Source organism: Gymnodraco acuticeps, unplaced genomic scaffold, assembly GCF_902827175.1.
Source record: "Gymnodraco acuticeps unplaced genomic scaffold, fGymAcu1.1, whole genome shotgun sequence".
In the NCBI taxonomy this organism is placed as follows: Eukaryota; Metazoa; Chordata; class Actinopteri; order Perciformes; family Bathydraconidae; genus Gymnodraco; species Gymnodraco acuticeps.
In genome coordinates this window covers 799,959-814,983 of record NW_022991296.1, presented here as the reverse complement: position 1 = coordinate 814,983, position 15,025 = coordinate 799,959, and the positions used below count along the sequence as shown (strand labels likewise).

General features: G+C 42.3%; 1 protein-coding gene across 1 annotated transcript in view; it reads left to right on the top strand.

The window, feature by feature from the left end:
* The window catches only part of gphnb (gephyrin b), a 62,714-nt gene that overhangs the window by 28,435 nt on the left and 19,254 nt on the right, over positions 1–15,025 (top strand). Inside the window, exons 9-10 of the mRNA XM_034240156.1 lie at positions 10,022–10,063; positions 12,466–12,540. Of these exons, the coding sequence (XP_034096047.1) occupies positions 10,022–10,063; positions 12,466–12,540 (117 nt within the window). The remainder of the gene's footprint in view (positions 1–10,021; positions 10,064–12,465; positions 12,541–15,025) is intronic.

Sequence of the window (15,025 nt, the reverse complement as noted above, 5' to 3'; positions counted from 1 at the left end):
CGTAACTTTTGAGGGGGTCTTGACTTTATTTGCCAGACACACGGCACTAAACACACATGCAGAGGTGAACACAGAACACACACTGAGGTGAACACAGAACACACATGCAGAGGTGAACACAAGACAACATTAGCACGAGCAGTAATCCTACAAGCTGTCATCACTACCCTCCTGACTGTTCTCCTCACTGTCTTCCTCTCTGTCAGACATGGTAGCTGATGATGTAGGCCTACTTCTTCCTCTCTGGTTGAGTCTGCGATTAGCTGCTTGCATCCACAAGTCAACAGCTGGGTTTGGGTCGAAAGTCTCTGTTGTCATCTTAGACAAGTGGATGTAATCAAATAAGTATGTGAACATAACCAATAGCCTACCATAGCCAATAACAAATGAATGTAACTTATTTTATTTGTGTTGTTCATTCATATCTTATTTTACCTTAACATTTATTTAAGCATTTTTTTTTAATCTCTCCAGTTTTAAAGGATATTTTTGGTTACTGTCCTATAGTATGCATTGGAATGATTTAAAACCTGTTTATCCCAATAATTATAAAGGAGAACCTTGGAAATATGTGTTTACATAAATTGCGACCAAACCGTTTGAACTTAGACTAAAGTGAACTATCTAGTCCTTTACCTCACTGAGCTGTAGTATCAGCCTCTCAGTCTGACTGGAGAGGACTCTCCCTCCACATTATTGTAGAAACATCTTCTTCTTATATCCGTTAGAGCAGCTAGCACCAGATTCTAATAACAACAGCGCTGGTACCGGTGCACCCTCCCTCGCTCACTCGCATTTTGGCTGTGAGCTCAGAGCTGCGGGCGCCAGATAAGCCAACACCCCCCATTTTCATCACTTACAGCGCCCATCGTACAGGGCAAATGAAACGTGTAACCGGGGTGAAAAGGGTGTTACATTTACTTAATTATGAATGTTGTTACATCAAGGCCGAAAATTAGGATGAGCCCCAACGGTCAAAATGTTTTTTTCCCTCCCAGAACTGCCAGCGCAGCGCCTCCACAGATCTGCCGCCCTAGGCGAACATCTAGCCAGCGCTACGGGCCGACCCTGAGTTCATATCATGGTTCATACATGTATGCAACTCGCAAATATCTTTCTCTCTCTCTCTCTCTTCTCTCTCTCTCATCTCTCCTCTCTCCTCTATTTTCTCTTTTCTCTTCTCTCTCTCCCTCTCTCAATGTTGGTACGCAAATGCGCTTTGTTTCAAATGACCCGGTGCTCTTTTTTTGGCGGAGGTGCGCATGCGCACCTGCGCACCAGTTATGTGCAGCCCTGACTATAACAATACTAAACAAGCCTAATTCTTAACTAATTGCTTGTTTGACAAATCATTACAGCACTACTACACTAAACTAGATTATGGAAACAATCACAGTTTGTTAGTTTGTAGATTCACCGTGGTCACAGTCACAAGTACATGCTTGGCTTTCAGAGCGTTTTCTCTCCTTTGCAGGATTTTCACAGCACTCATATGAAACGTGATAGTCACGGTGTGTGAATGGCACATGCTGTTTGGGCCCAGCCTGATCTGTACGCAGATCACAGAACCATCACTTGTAAATGAGTAGTGACAGAGGATCATTGAAAGGGTGAAGTGATCCCACAGAGGGAGATGAATGATTTATGCCTGAGCTGCACACGTACTGTAAGCACCGCTCCAATGTCAAATCAGCCGTCTGTGGTGTGACGGATCAATGATCTACAGCCAGCTGCTCTTCAGGAGACATGAGTCTGTACTTCCATAACTGTCAGAGATCTACAGTAGAAAGTGTGTGTCAATAATATACAGTAGAAAGTGTGTATTGTTGATGGAGTAATATAGGAATTCACTCTTCTCAAGTCTGGCACATTTTTGCGTTTGGATGCTTTATATGTACCTTGTTCTCCTTTCTTTGGTGTAGTTCCAGTAATCCAAAATTCGATTTACAGATAGCAAATAAGTTTGACTCGGACAGGATACGTCTCAGGATAGTTTGTTTGACTCTTTACTTAAACAAAAAGGTATCAAATACAAACACATATTTTCTCAGGTCAAAAACTATGTTGCTCTGTGCTTCTTTCTCCTTCTCACACACACACACACAATCACCAGCAGCTGCCGTCGGCTATAACGTCTCGTAATCACAAACAGCTGCGGTCGTCTATGCCGTCGATTTCACACGGCTGGTTCAAATAAATGATATGATAGCACTAACAACAAAGGATTATAATATTCAAATATATCAAACTATACATTTTAACATATGGCTCCTACATTTGGCATTTCACATTTGAGCAAACTATAATTGCGTTCAGATGGGTGGTATCTGATTGTGAAGCGGTAATTCTGTTAGGGAATAATTCTGTCTTTACTTCTAAATATTTAACCTATTCTGTGTGTTGACATTTACGACCATCCCTGCTTCTAATCTCCCGTAAGGAATGTGATAAAGGAGTCGTATGTTGATACTACCAGGTATGGCCTGACCTGGCGGGCACAGGGGGGGTTTTACGACTGTGAGAACGTGGGCTTCTAAGCACCACGGATGTCAGAGACATCTCCATTGTTCCCAGGTGTTCACGTACCTTCCCCCAATATGTGGGTTGACTCTCTGTAAACTAGTTAAAGGGTCTACCAAGATGCGAGGCTGATCAGATTTGACTGTGTGACTTGTGATGTGAATTTCTCCGGCCGATACTTGTATTAAAGATCCGTGTTTGACATCAGAACTCCAGCTCGTCCCGTGTCTCTCTGAGTCCTGACTCTCCATTGCTGCAGAAGTTTCCCTTACAGATTCAATGTTTCATTTTTTTGTATAAATGAGTGGAGTCAAATAATGAATGCAGACGTTTCCACCCAGGATGGATCACGTAACGGTTTCTTAATAATTTCCCACCTTTTTTGCCTCTAAGGCTCCAAAGAGGCTACTGTCCAACCATGTATTATCTTGTACTTGTAGCATGAAGGGACTGTTTTATTCAAATCATCTGCACGTTTAACATAAAAAAAGATAACTTGCAGATGCACATCATTCAAAGCTAAGGTAGTAAAGGACGGTACGGGCCTTGTGCTTTTTGTACTAGAGATGTATCTTCAATACTTCTCCAAAAGTATGATCTCTGTCTATCTGTGAGCAGACTTGTTGAATCTGTGTCAAGGAGCACAGAAGCTGTTCTGGAGGCCACTTTGACTCTTGAAGATGGTTCTTCCTCCAAGGTTTCCTCCAAAAGTGCTCTGGATGCCGCAGGGAAGAGAATAACAACAGGGAATAAGAATTAAAAACGATCTGTTTTTCCTTTTGCCATGTTTTCTTTATTTCCTTGGCACTAGACTGTATTTGTATGCTTGAATTGCATTGAGGGAGTGTGTGATAGTATGCTTCTGTTCAGATGAGGACGGGCGCAGTGATGCGGTTGTTTTACAGCCTCTGTCGTCATCCCTTACAGGTTTATTCCCCGAGTGGAAACGAAAGATAGGACTTGTTATATGCCTTTGTGTTGAAATTATTCAAGTTTGGTTTCGACCTGACAGTATTGGCCGCTTGTGTGTCTGCTGCCGTGAGTGTGTATGAGTGTGTGTCCCTGGGAAAGCGTCAGTACTGCTAGATATGTGTTATTGTCCTCCTCCAGTGCAGTAAGGCTCATAAAAGTGACTCCTCGTATCCTGGCCTGCTGGAAGTGCGGAGGATTTATGATGGCGTGAGTGAGAAAGAAAGGCGAAGGGGGGAGAGAAGAGAACAGAGAGTGGGAGGGAGGGAGAGAGAGAGAAAGGGACGGAGTGGGAGGTGGGGAAGGGAAGAAGGATATCATTGAAAATGAACAGAACAAACAGAAAAAGTGCTTGGCTTGCTATATGCCTGCTGCACCGTCTGTCCCTCTGTCTGTCTCTCTGTATCCGTCTTCCATCAGCGAGAGGGACCCAGTAGCTCACCTCACATCAGCGACCCCCCCTCCCCGGACTCCATCATCTCAGATCAGTATGAAAAGGACAGAAAGAGAGACGAGTGAGGGGGGACGATGTGAGAAAGAGAAAGCGAGGGTTAAGGGGGCGAGAAACATCGGTCATCTCTCCTCAACAGACACACGCATGGGAAACACACACACACATTGCCACACTGACATGCGCGCACAGACCTCAGTCATGCGTGTATGATTTAGCGCAGCACCGTATGTGCAGCTATATACCTCCTCCTCTTCCTCCTCCTCCTCTTCCTCTCTCCTCCTCCTCCTTATTGTCTCTTTGGCTGTTGCGTTTCCTCACTGCTCTTTCGCTCTCTTCTGCGTCCTTCTCACTCCAGCCTTTCCCTTCTTATCTTTCACTCTTCTTCTCTCTAGCTCTCCCCCTCCTCGCTCACCCTTTCCCAGTTAGTGAGTGTGTAAAAGTGTGTGTGTGTGTTTTTGTGTGCATGTACCAGGGAGCTCATTCTGTTCCGACTCCAGGCAGAAGATGGTAAGTAATGTCTTTCCTCCTGCATATCAGAGTGAATGTTTACAGGTTTTGAAATGCTTGTGTGTGTGTGTGTGTGTGTGTGTGTGTGTGTGTGTGTGTGTGTGTGTGTGTGTGTGTGTGTGTGTGTGTGTGTGTGTGTGTGTGTGTGTGTGTGTGTGTGTGTGTGTGGTGTGTGTGTGTGTGTGTGTGTGTGTGGTGTGTGTGTGTGTGTGTGTGTGTGTGTGTGTGTGTGTGTGTGTGTGTGTGTGTGTGTGTGTGTGTGTGTGTGTGTGTGTGTGTGTGTGTGTGTGTGTGCCTGTGCAGAAGTAATGTGTGTGCCTGTTTAATAAGTGAAGGACTTTGTGTTTAGTATTAGCTGAGAGGAAATGGAGGTGGATGCATTACGTGAACAGTGTGATTTTGTAAATAAGTTGTGCTCTTGCATACATATTTTTGCATGTGTGTGCTGATGCCTGAAGGAGGTATACACTGTCAGGCCATGAATACGTTTAAGGGGGAGAAGGGGGAGTAATGTTGCAATGGGACTGTTGACTAGCTTAAATTAGCTGCAGGGGGAGGAGGAGGAAGGGTGACGGGGTTTGTGTGCCTGCGTTAATGCAGTGTTAGAAGGTACTGTATAACACATTCGTAAAAAGACAGAACGATGAGCAAACGCAGTCAAGCGTCACCTTTCAGAAACGGCTCCATCCACATTTCATCCCCTTCATGTAACTGCTGCTTTTACCCAAAGCTCCTCACAGAAAAAGAATCATCAGAGATAGGAATCAGAAACCCTTTGACACCGATGCCTATACGCTGTTATTCCTTTTCCCTGGAGTTACCATGTGTTTCCCTCCAGTCGCCAACATGACAGCTTAGCCCGAGCACCGATGTAAATGGAAATGAGGGCAATAGATGAAGAAGTGTGGAAGCAGCACCTTCAAAATCCATGATGGCTTTTAAACAGCTGACAAGGAGAAGCAGCAGGATATTGATGTAGCCGTGGAGACTCGACTGATAGCTAAATGTCATGTACAGCGATGAATGTGCAGCTTTATCGATGCTTTTTAACACAAAGGTTTCCTAAGTGTGTGGAATATATACAGGCAGGGATGGTGAATGCCTTTTCTTCTTGTTTGCGCCCCAGACTTGTTTATTCCAGACACCAACGAATAGATATAGATGATTTTAGGACAGGACAACAAAATTCAAAATGAGATGTTTTGATTTTTGCTAATCTGTACTCGGTATAATGCGAAACAGTTCCTTTTGAAGTCCTTTTTGTTTATAACTGAGCCGGAAAATTGAATTTCCTCAAAGGAACCGTTAGACATGTTGTGAAATATTTATGCTTTCTTTTCAAGAGAAGATTTAAGATGGAAACGCTCTCTTGTCTGTTGAAAACTATTTTATCAACCAGAACAACAACAATCTTGTCATCTAACTGTCAGCCAGAAATCAAATAAGCAAATTCCTTAAATGTCTTGCTTTTCCTTTCTTTCCATAAGGTATTTTAGAAAAATACATGAAACAATCAAGCCGACGCTTTTCGGAGACAGTTAAATTATTCCTATTGTACTGACAGATTTGTATTTTTGAGGAAAATAAGCTTTCCAATGACTTCATAAGGGGCTTTTTTCCTGAGTCGAACTCTTTTTCCACGATTTGAAAATCTGCTTATCCCGATCTTTACATGGCCTTGGGGGAAATATAAACATGCGTGTCAGGCTGAAGGGTATATCTCCCTCTCCGTTAACAAGAGAGAACACAGCTCTCAATAACCGGATGGAAAAGGCAGTTTGGTGTGAATGTAGGCGTGAAGAACTGCCCTGTTGGATGTCAGGTGCTGAGGTATGGCTGGGTGTCGGGTCGTATAGGACGCAGGATGTCGTATAATATGATAAAGTGTTACGGAGACCAGATGAAAGTAGCTCCGGCCTGAAGGAAAGTGCTCCTTTGTCTCCGATTAATGTACACGCATCCAGCCCCCTCTATAGCTGTGTGTGGCTCGCGGCACCCAAAGACCATTTGGGTCAAGATGTTAAAGGCACGATTCAGCGGAGCCCTGTGTGCTTGGTCATGTGTGTACTTGCTTTTAAGATACGATAATGCGTTATTCTCAGATAAAAAAAAATTATACTACTATGTTTATATGGTTCTGTCCCTTTGGTAGATTTGTATATTAGAGAGTATAATTGATTCTATGTCTAGATACTCTTCTAAATATATGTATTTCTACTGAGAATATGTATTGTTTTAATTGTTAATGTTTATTTGATTTTATTTGTATTCTATTCTATTTTTAAAACATTTTGTTATTCTTGTACATTGACTGCAAAATGCTGCTGTGGCAAAACTATTTCCTTAGGATAAATGAAGTATATATCTATTTATGTATCTATCTAAGCACCAGTAGCGTGTTTCGACACATTTCCACACACATGCCTTATGAGCATGCATCAGCGAGTCTTAGGTTTGCATGCATTGTATCGGATATTTTTATTGCCCACTGACTCTGAGAGTTCGCCCACTGACTCTGAGAGTTTGCCTTGAGGGCGATGGCGGACAAAATGGAAAGAGTACAAGAGGGCTTTGAACAGCGAGACAGAAACAGTCAGACAGGCAGAGCGGGGGGGGGGGGACACAGACAGAGAATGAAAGGCAGTATGAGAGGAATGGATGAGACTGTCTGACCAGCTGCACTGACCATGTGGGCTGCTGATGAGACAAAACTGTTGAGCAGCACAACACAGGGCTGTCAGATCAGCTGTGTTAGCTCTCACTCTCTGCCACGCTGGCAACTCACTCCAAAGCTCATTAATTTCTAATTCCTGTAGACACAGAGACGGCCAGTGATGAATTATCAGGGCCGGACAATGAATTGGTCGCCGCCGGTTGTTTGGCCTTTTCCATTCTGTGTGAATTATTTCCTAACTTTGTTTATTCAGAGGGGAGACGTTGGAGCGCACGTTTTTTCTTTGCAATAAACTTGCGGTTTTGAAAACGTAAGCACAAAACTTTAAATCAGCTCAGAGCACTGACAGCACAAGTTTTATTTGACAGCAAAAGACAGCAGAACCCCCGTGTGGGATATCGTTTAAAGATGTTTGCGCTGATCAAGCTGAATGCATGATTCAGTTTGGATATGAGGAATGTGTAATCTCATAACAGATATTCATGACTGTGAGTGTGTTACATTTGTTATTGTGTATGTTAACTGTAACTTAAGACAGAATACAATGTGCCAGTGCCATTTTAATAAGAATTGATGTTGTCATTATTATTTTCGTAACTGTGAGTTTGACTATGAGTCATGCTAACTTTGCACCCACCACCTCCTTTGTAGCGAACAGGAGATGTGGAAATACAACCCCAGCATTACAGGATATTTTTGTGCAAGTTTCCCATACAAATTGAAATGATACAAGAATCATTCAGTCAGAATTAAAGTCACATTCAAATTAGCTAAATGCATATACTCGCCTGCAACTTGCCAGCTAACTAAACCCTGCGTGTTCACTCAAACATACCAGCTTCCATGAGTGGATTTACATTTTCTGAATCAAGATAAAGATAAATTAGCAGGCAGATTTGACTCCTGACAGAAAAACACGTGTTGAAAATGATTGTCCTTAAAAAACCAACAACAACAACAACTGAGTACTGTATCATACTGTATCATATATATAAAGGGCAGTAGTGATACAAGTCCATCATAGTACTCTGTTGAGTTTTTAGGTAATACACATTCATTCCAACAGAATCACACTATTCTACTGATGTATAGGTAATAACGCACAAAAGAAATGCAGCAATGCACCACACAAGGCCTTGAAGGAAAAGGCTGTAAACAATATATAATTTGAGATGCTCAAAAATCAAAGAAATGTGTTGGTTCAGTGTTGGTGAACAGAGCTTCTTTGTAACACAATGCTACAGTGCTGCTACAGCTTTTAGGAGATCCTTGTGCCGTTCACTCCTGAGTTTCAATTTGTCACCGCTCGTGGTTTCCTGCCAGTGTCCATTATCTGAGCAGTGAGTTTGATGAGGGCAGCTACTGAGATCCAGGGTTTCAATTAGGACGGATGGGGTGCTCAACTTCTGGAGAGCTCCACTTTATAAAGGCGATATATTTAGAATCTAAAATGTTACTGTTTCATCAGAACATGTCAGGAATCATCTAATGTCTTTAGTAATGATTCATGGAGAGCTTGACTTTCATGCCTGTCATCATTTTTCCAGGATAGATGTGATTTTTTTTTTAAACTGATTTCCCAGTAATATGTATTTTCTAAGCTGGAAGGCTCTCGGACCAGCAAACCTCTGCCAACGCCGTGGTGTGTTTTTGATGTTTTGATAAAGTAGTTACTGAATGAAATGTTTAACAGCCGCTGTTTTGGACGTAATTAATGTCTATCTAATCGGTGAAATTGCATCATTGGGTGGGATAGATAACAATACAAATCTAGATCCACAAATCTGATGTAATGGTTATATGTCCATCAGAATCAATATCAATCTGTGGGCAACTGCCTGAAGAGACAGGCTATAAGAGGCATTTACTTTTTCCCACCTTATTAGTGTAGGCAATAAAAGTCTTCATTTGCCTTCTGGTGGAGACATTGTTATTGAAAAGCCTTACCACAGCATGAATGAAAATGCTCCAATCATTGCTGACCCCAGTAGAGCAGTAATAGGTGATACTTTAGGGTGCTACAAATAAATTACATTGCATTTTCCCGGCTCATGTTATTTCCTGTGTGATATCTGAAGTTTTAGTGCAATGTGTGCAACAAGGTGGGGATGAAGGGATGTTAGGTTGGAGACATTTGAATCAATTATTGACGCTTGCATTGATGCAGGGCTGACTTGCTGTACCGTGCTGTTGTGAGGTTTTGCATTGGTTCTCTGTAACACTGCAGTTGAATTGAGTTTTTTTTTAAGTAATGTCATGCCACTTAAGAAGAAAACTGACTTAAATACTTAATTAACACATCAAATTGGGACTTGTAGCAAACAATAAATGGATTTACTGAACACACACCAAGATAGCAACTAACATATGGTAAATATGTCTAAAAGGAGCACTTACATCATGGATTCGGACCAGTACAAACATAAGAATGGGAAAATATAGTGCTGTCCCATTCAGGTCACAGTATAAGGACTTTGTCATATTTCTTATCAGAACACGTAAAAAGAAAACAGACACACTTAAAGCTGCAATTGAGAAGTTGAAGAAATTACAAAATGTGATGTTTCCTGTGAATCCTGTTCTCCTTTTGTTTCTGATGGGGAGTGAACCCCTATATCCTACCTGCTGTCCTGACTGTCTGTCCTGTCCGTCATGCCCTTGGCTGCCTCGGCCTATCAGAGACAGTCACACAGAGCGCTGTTAGCAGATGTCCTCCTGACAAACAGAGGGCGCTGTGTGCTCCAGCCTCAGCCTCTGTGTGCCTCTGTCCCCCTGCTCAGCCCGGCTTTGGCTCTGTTAACCCTCTTCTCTTCTCCCCCCTCTCTCTCTCTCTCCTCTCTCTCTCTCCTCTCTCCTCTCTCTCTCTCTCTCTCTCTCTCTCTCTCTCGCGGCACTAGGCGCGGCTCCCCTCCTGTTCATCCACCTTAAGCATTGCTGAGGTACTCCTGCATGTGTTCTAATGCATCCTTACGGCCGTCATCATGGCATCGGTTTCCCTCCCTCGCCAAACTCACTCCTCACTTCCTGCCTGGAATGATTGCTTCACCCCCTAAACTCCATGTCCTTTCCCCTTGTGTGTGTGTGTGTGTGTGTGTGTGTGTGTGTGTGTGTGTGTGTGTGTGTGTGTGTGTGTGTGTGTGTGTGTGTGTGTGTGTGTGTGTGTGTGTGTGTGTGTGTGTGTGTGGGTGTGGGTGTGGGTGTGTGTGTGTGTGTGTGTGTGTGTGTGTGTGTGTGTGTACTGAAAAAAACGTTGACTTTAATTAAATGCATTATGTCACCAAATGTCACATTAGTGTATTAGGTTAGTTAAAAGCAATAATATTAAGTTGAAGTATTTCTAGTTATAGTATTTTTTTATTCAAACTTAATATTATTGCTTTCAACTAACCCACAACTGTTATGTGAAATCTGTTGACATAATTATTTTATGTCAGCGTTTCAGTTTCTTTATTGTGAGTGTGTGTGCTGTCCTGCCTGCTGCCCTCCTGCTGTCTCTCTGTGTTATTTCTTTTCAACACACTACCCACAATCCTTTCCGTTCCTCCTCTCTGTTTTCGTGTGGATGGTGTATTGTTATGTTTTTCTTCTAATTTATGTCTTGTAGTGATACGTCACTCTGGTACTCGTACTGTATCTAACCCTCGCCTTGTTTCACACACCCTCTAAAAATAAACACACCTCCATCACTTGGCATATTTCTCAACTGCGTTTCAACCTCAGAATTGAAGTTGAAAGATGCTTGAATTATGTATTTGAATGAAAGTGATATTGCCTGCACAAACAAAGTGGGTGTACACATTTGAGTTCCTTTGAAAAGGGCCTCTTTTACACACACACACACACACACACACACACACACACACACACACACACACACACACACACACACACACACACACACACACACACACACACACACACACACAGCATCGTGTAGAGGAGAAAAGGCCCGCAGAATGTGCTGTAAGCCTTTGCAGCTCTCCTGTGCTTGTTACTCAGGTCAGGCCCCAGCGACTCTGATCTTTAAGTGATAAAGACGTGGCCTCAGTGCAAGGGCGTGGAAGAGAGCTGACACTTGTCCAATGAGATATCGACGTCCATTGATCACCTGTAATTGCAAAGTAATGAAATCTGGAAGAGCGTTTGGAAGCTTAAGACTTGAAAAAATAATGTCAGATAACAAAGATGGTTGGAGGTAATGACTAGTTTAATCTTATCTTAGGTAATGATTAGTTTAATCTTATATCTATTGAACATGATTTAAAATAATTCATCTTCATTTATCTTAAAAGCAAGAGAGAAGATGGTTTTTTTCTAAAGTAGTTGTAATGCAACCATTCTCCTCCTTCCTCATAATGCTATACTAAATAAACGTATTATTATTATTATTATTATTATTATTATAAATTGCTTTAATTGGATTACTGCAGTTGCGATACTTGTAATTTATGTTAAAGCCAATGTTTTTAGCCAATTTAATCTTTTTTGGTCTTGTACACCAGCCATAATTGAAAAACAGAAATTCACTGAACAGTATCTTAAAGATAATTGAAATACTAATGTAATGCTGATGATGCTGGCTTGCCCAGGTCAGAATGGTTCGATAACCTCTATAATAGTTTTTTTTTATCAACGTTCTTAATGATATTCTTATTCCTATATTCCTAATTTGCAAATGCTGTTCAGTTTAAATCATAAGACACCAAATGTAAGATCTATTCATTCATTATCAAAAATGTTTTTTATTTTGCATTATAGTATTGGCCTAACAAAAATCCAGTATCAGTCAGGCTATATGTCATCTTACATGTTTTGAGGAGGTTTAAATTATCTTATTCTATCTACACCTAAATCATAATTGCATTAAAATAATACAAATAAGTCAAAGCATTGACTCTTTTCCAGACAGAGGCCTTGGGTACGACCAGGGGTCAAGCACTCACTTGGTTCACTTCTTATCTACCTGCACACACACTCACTTATAGAGAAATGTGTCCACAGTAGCAGAGCTCCACTGGTTCTGTCGTGAACATCCATTGAACTGGTTCTGTTCTTCATCCATCTTTGGTTTTGTTTCTTGGTGGTTAGTGCTTTCTAGTTGTTTGCCATTTATTTTTATTCTTCAATTTCCTTTGATGCGATTGGAGAATGTGTGTTAGGCTAGTGGTTGAGTTCAGGGATATGTGGGGGAAATGAGGAGACTGTTTGAGCCACAGTGTTTTAAAAGCTCCACTAACTGATATGTTGTGTTGATCAGAGTTGGTGTGCATGCCTGTTGCCTGCACCTGTGTGAGAGTGTGTGTGGTTTGAAGGTGAGTGACTATCCTGTGGCTTCCCCCAGGCCTCACGGAGAGAATTCAGGGCTCACCTGGATGAGGTCATCACGCTCAAGTCAAGGTACTCTACCTTGGACCAGGTAAACCCGCTAACCTTCTACCAACCTCTTATCTACCGGCATGCAGGCCACTGGCATCCCACAATGCACCTCACACACCAACACACATGTACACAGGCAGGGAGAGGCACATCAAACATGTTAGACTAGATCACACTGGGCCACCCCTAGCTACAGCAAACCTGCTTTTAGTGCCTTTGCTGATACTCCAAAACAACAAAGACGTAAACAAAGTATAGTAGTAGAGTACTGGTTAAGATCCAGAAAAGTGTCACAGGGTCAAAGATATTGATATTGATGAAGTAGACCCCATTTACAGGTGGTAATAACATGAGATTTGTGACTGGATATCTTATATCCATACATGAACACACTCTCTTTTTGCAATCTATTTTTAATTAGTTTACATTGGAATTGTTTGCTTGTGCTTTATTTGGAGTGCTCCTCTTACTGGTTTAAGGTGGGCAGTGCACAGCTTGAAAAGATGTACTCCAATCCATAAAGATTTAGCAACATCTGAATAGAAACGGGATGTCAGTTCTGTGTTGTTTACCTTGAATAAATTGTTCACTTACAGTTTGATCAAGACTTATCTTATCAAGTCAATAAAAATATCTACTTAATAATGAAAGCTTTTAGAAGTTTTATTGGCTCACTTGAGATAAAAAGAATGTATATTGATACCATTATCTTAATGCAGGCGATAGTGAGCTGATGCATGTTGATGCCAGGTAAATGGGGTCTGTGATTCTGCAAAAACAAACAAAATACATTTTAGTCTTTCCCATTAAACTGATGTATACAGGGGGAGGTGTGTAGGTCATTCAGGACAGTTTTCTTAGTAGTGTGGTGATACACATGGCAATAGTATAAATACAAATAGAAAAGCAGCACTTGAGTTGGACTGTGTTGCCCCTCATTGTTGCTCAGTAAGTTGCCCTGTGTATCACCACCTTTAGAAGTCAGCACATTCCTCCCCATTGCCTCTCAGGATCTCCACCAGCACTCATTCTCTCTCAGTCATCCCCCATCTGGTCATTTCATGTGATGTCTGTGGCTGGTGATATTGTAGTATGTTGAGTGCGTGAGCTTGTCTGTGTGAATGTACCTGGTTGGAATTTGAGTGCTAAAGTGTGAGTGTGAATTAACGGATGATGAAGACATTGGGAAGCCCATGAGAAGTGATGGGAGTCAGTGGAGAGAGCAGAGGCCTTCAGTGGTGTCTCCCCCTCCGGCTCTCACCCCCCCTAGAGAGGAAGACTTTGCTCTGGATTTCCACAGTAGCATTTTGTCCTGCCCTCTACCGCTCTGCCGCTATCACTCCAGCATGTTGTCCTCTGCTCTCTCCCTCTCTTGCCACGTCCCGCGGGGGGAGGCGGTTGAATCTGGTCCAAACGAGCCTCCCTCGCCCTGTCACAACCTTCTCTTCCTCACGGCAGACGGATAAATCTTCCCCTTTTTTTGCATAATTTCTCTGACAGCTCCTTTGTTTTTGCGCTGAGCTCAGCACCGCAGCGGTTGCATCCCATCATTTCCTCCAGCTGGTTATTGGCCCCATCGATTTTGCCCCCGGAGCCACGTGTCTCTCTGACCTGGCCACGCTCGCTGTTCTCCGTCCGTAAGACACCGCCGCATCACACATCTTCTTGGCAGATCTCCATGACAACCCGTCGTCAGGCTGTTTCCGTGGCGACAACCGGGTTGGCGTGATTAGTGTTTCTGGCAAGAGGGTCCAGTTGTTTTTTTTTTGTGTGTGTCTGCATTCTGAGTTTACTGCAATTAAGACAAATAAAGCCCAAATCCTCACACACACACACACACACACACATACACACACACACAACAATGGCTCTCAATGACTTTATTTCACCTTAGTATGCTTACAGAGGAACTTTCTAATCTAATGTATGAAGTGTGTGTGTTTCCATTTGCATCCCTCATTTGAACTCATTCTCTTCTCTCACTCGGTCAGTCTCTCACCAGTAAGGGGGGATTGCAGTGGAGGGTAGATTAGAAATGAGTGTGAGATTGTTTGAAAGTCTGCTTTTTTGCCTTCCCCCTCCCTTTATGTCCAAAAACCACCCCATTCTGCTACTGCACTCATTCTCCACAAACTCTCCTCACTTCCAAACACACACTCCTGTAGCTGTTTCCACTGTGTTCATCTCCATATGCAAACTGTCTCCCCCCATCACTCTCTGATGGTATGATCTTTTCTTCTTAGTTTTGTATGTTTTTTGCCATAATGAGGTCTTGTTTTCCACCGTGTCAGTCTTAGTGTCATCACTCCACCTTGCATCAAGGCTTGTAGCTGTTTTTTGGTTAGCGGTGACTGTATATGAACTGCATTAGCTGCAGGACAGATTCATGTCATTACTATAGAGGCATATGTGAAACTGGATTAGGAAGTAGAAACGTGTGATACTTGTGGTTTGTCTGTGTTTAAAGAAACGAGCTAAGTAGTGAGCTTCTGATGTAACTGTTCTGCGTTAATCGTGTCTTCATT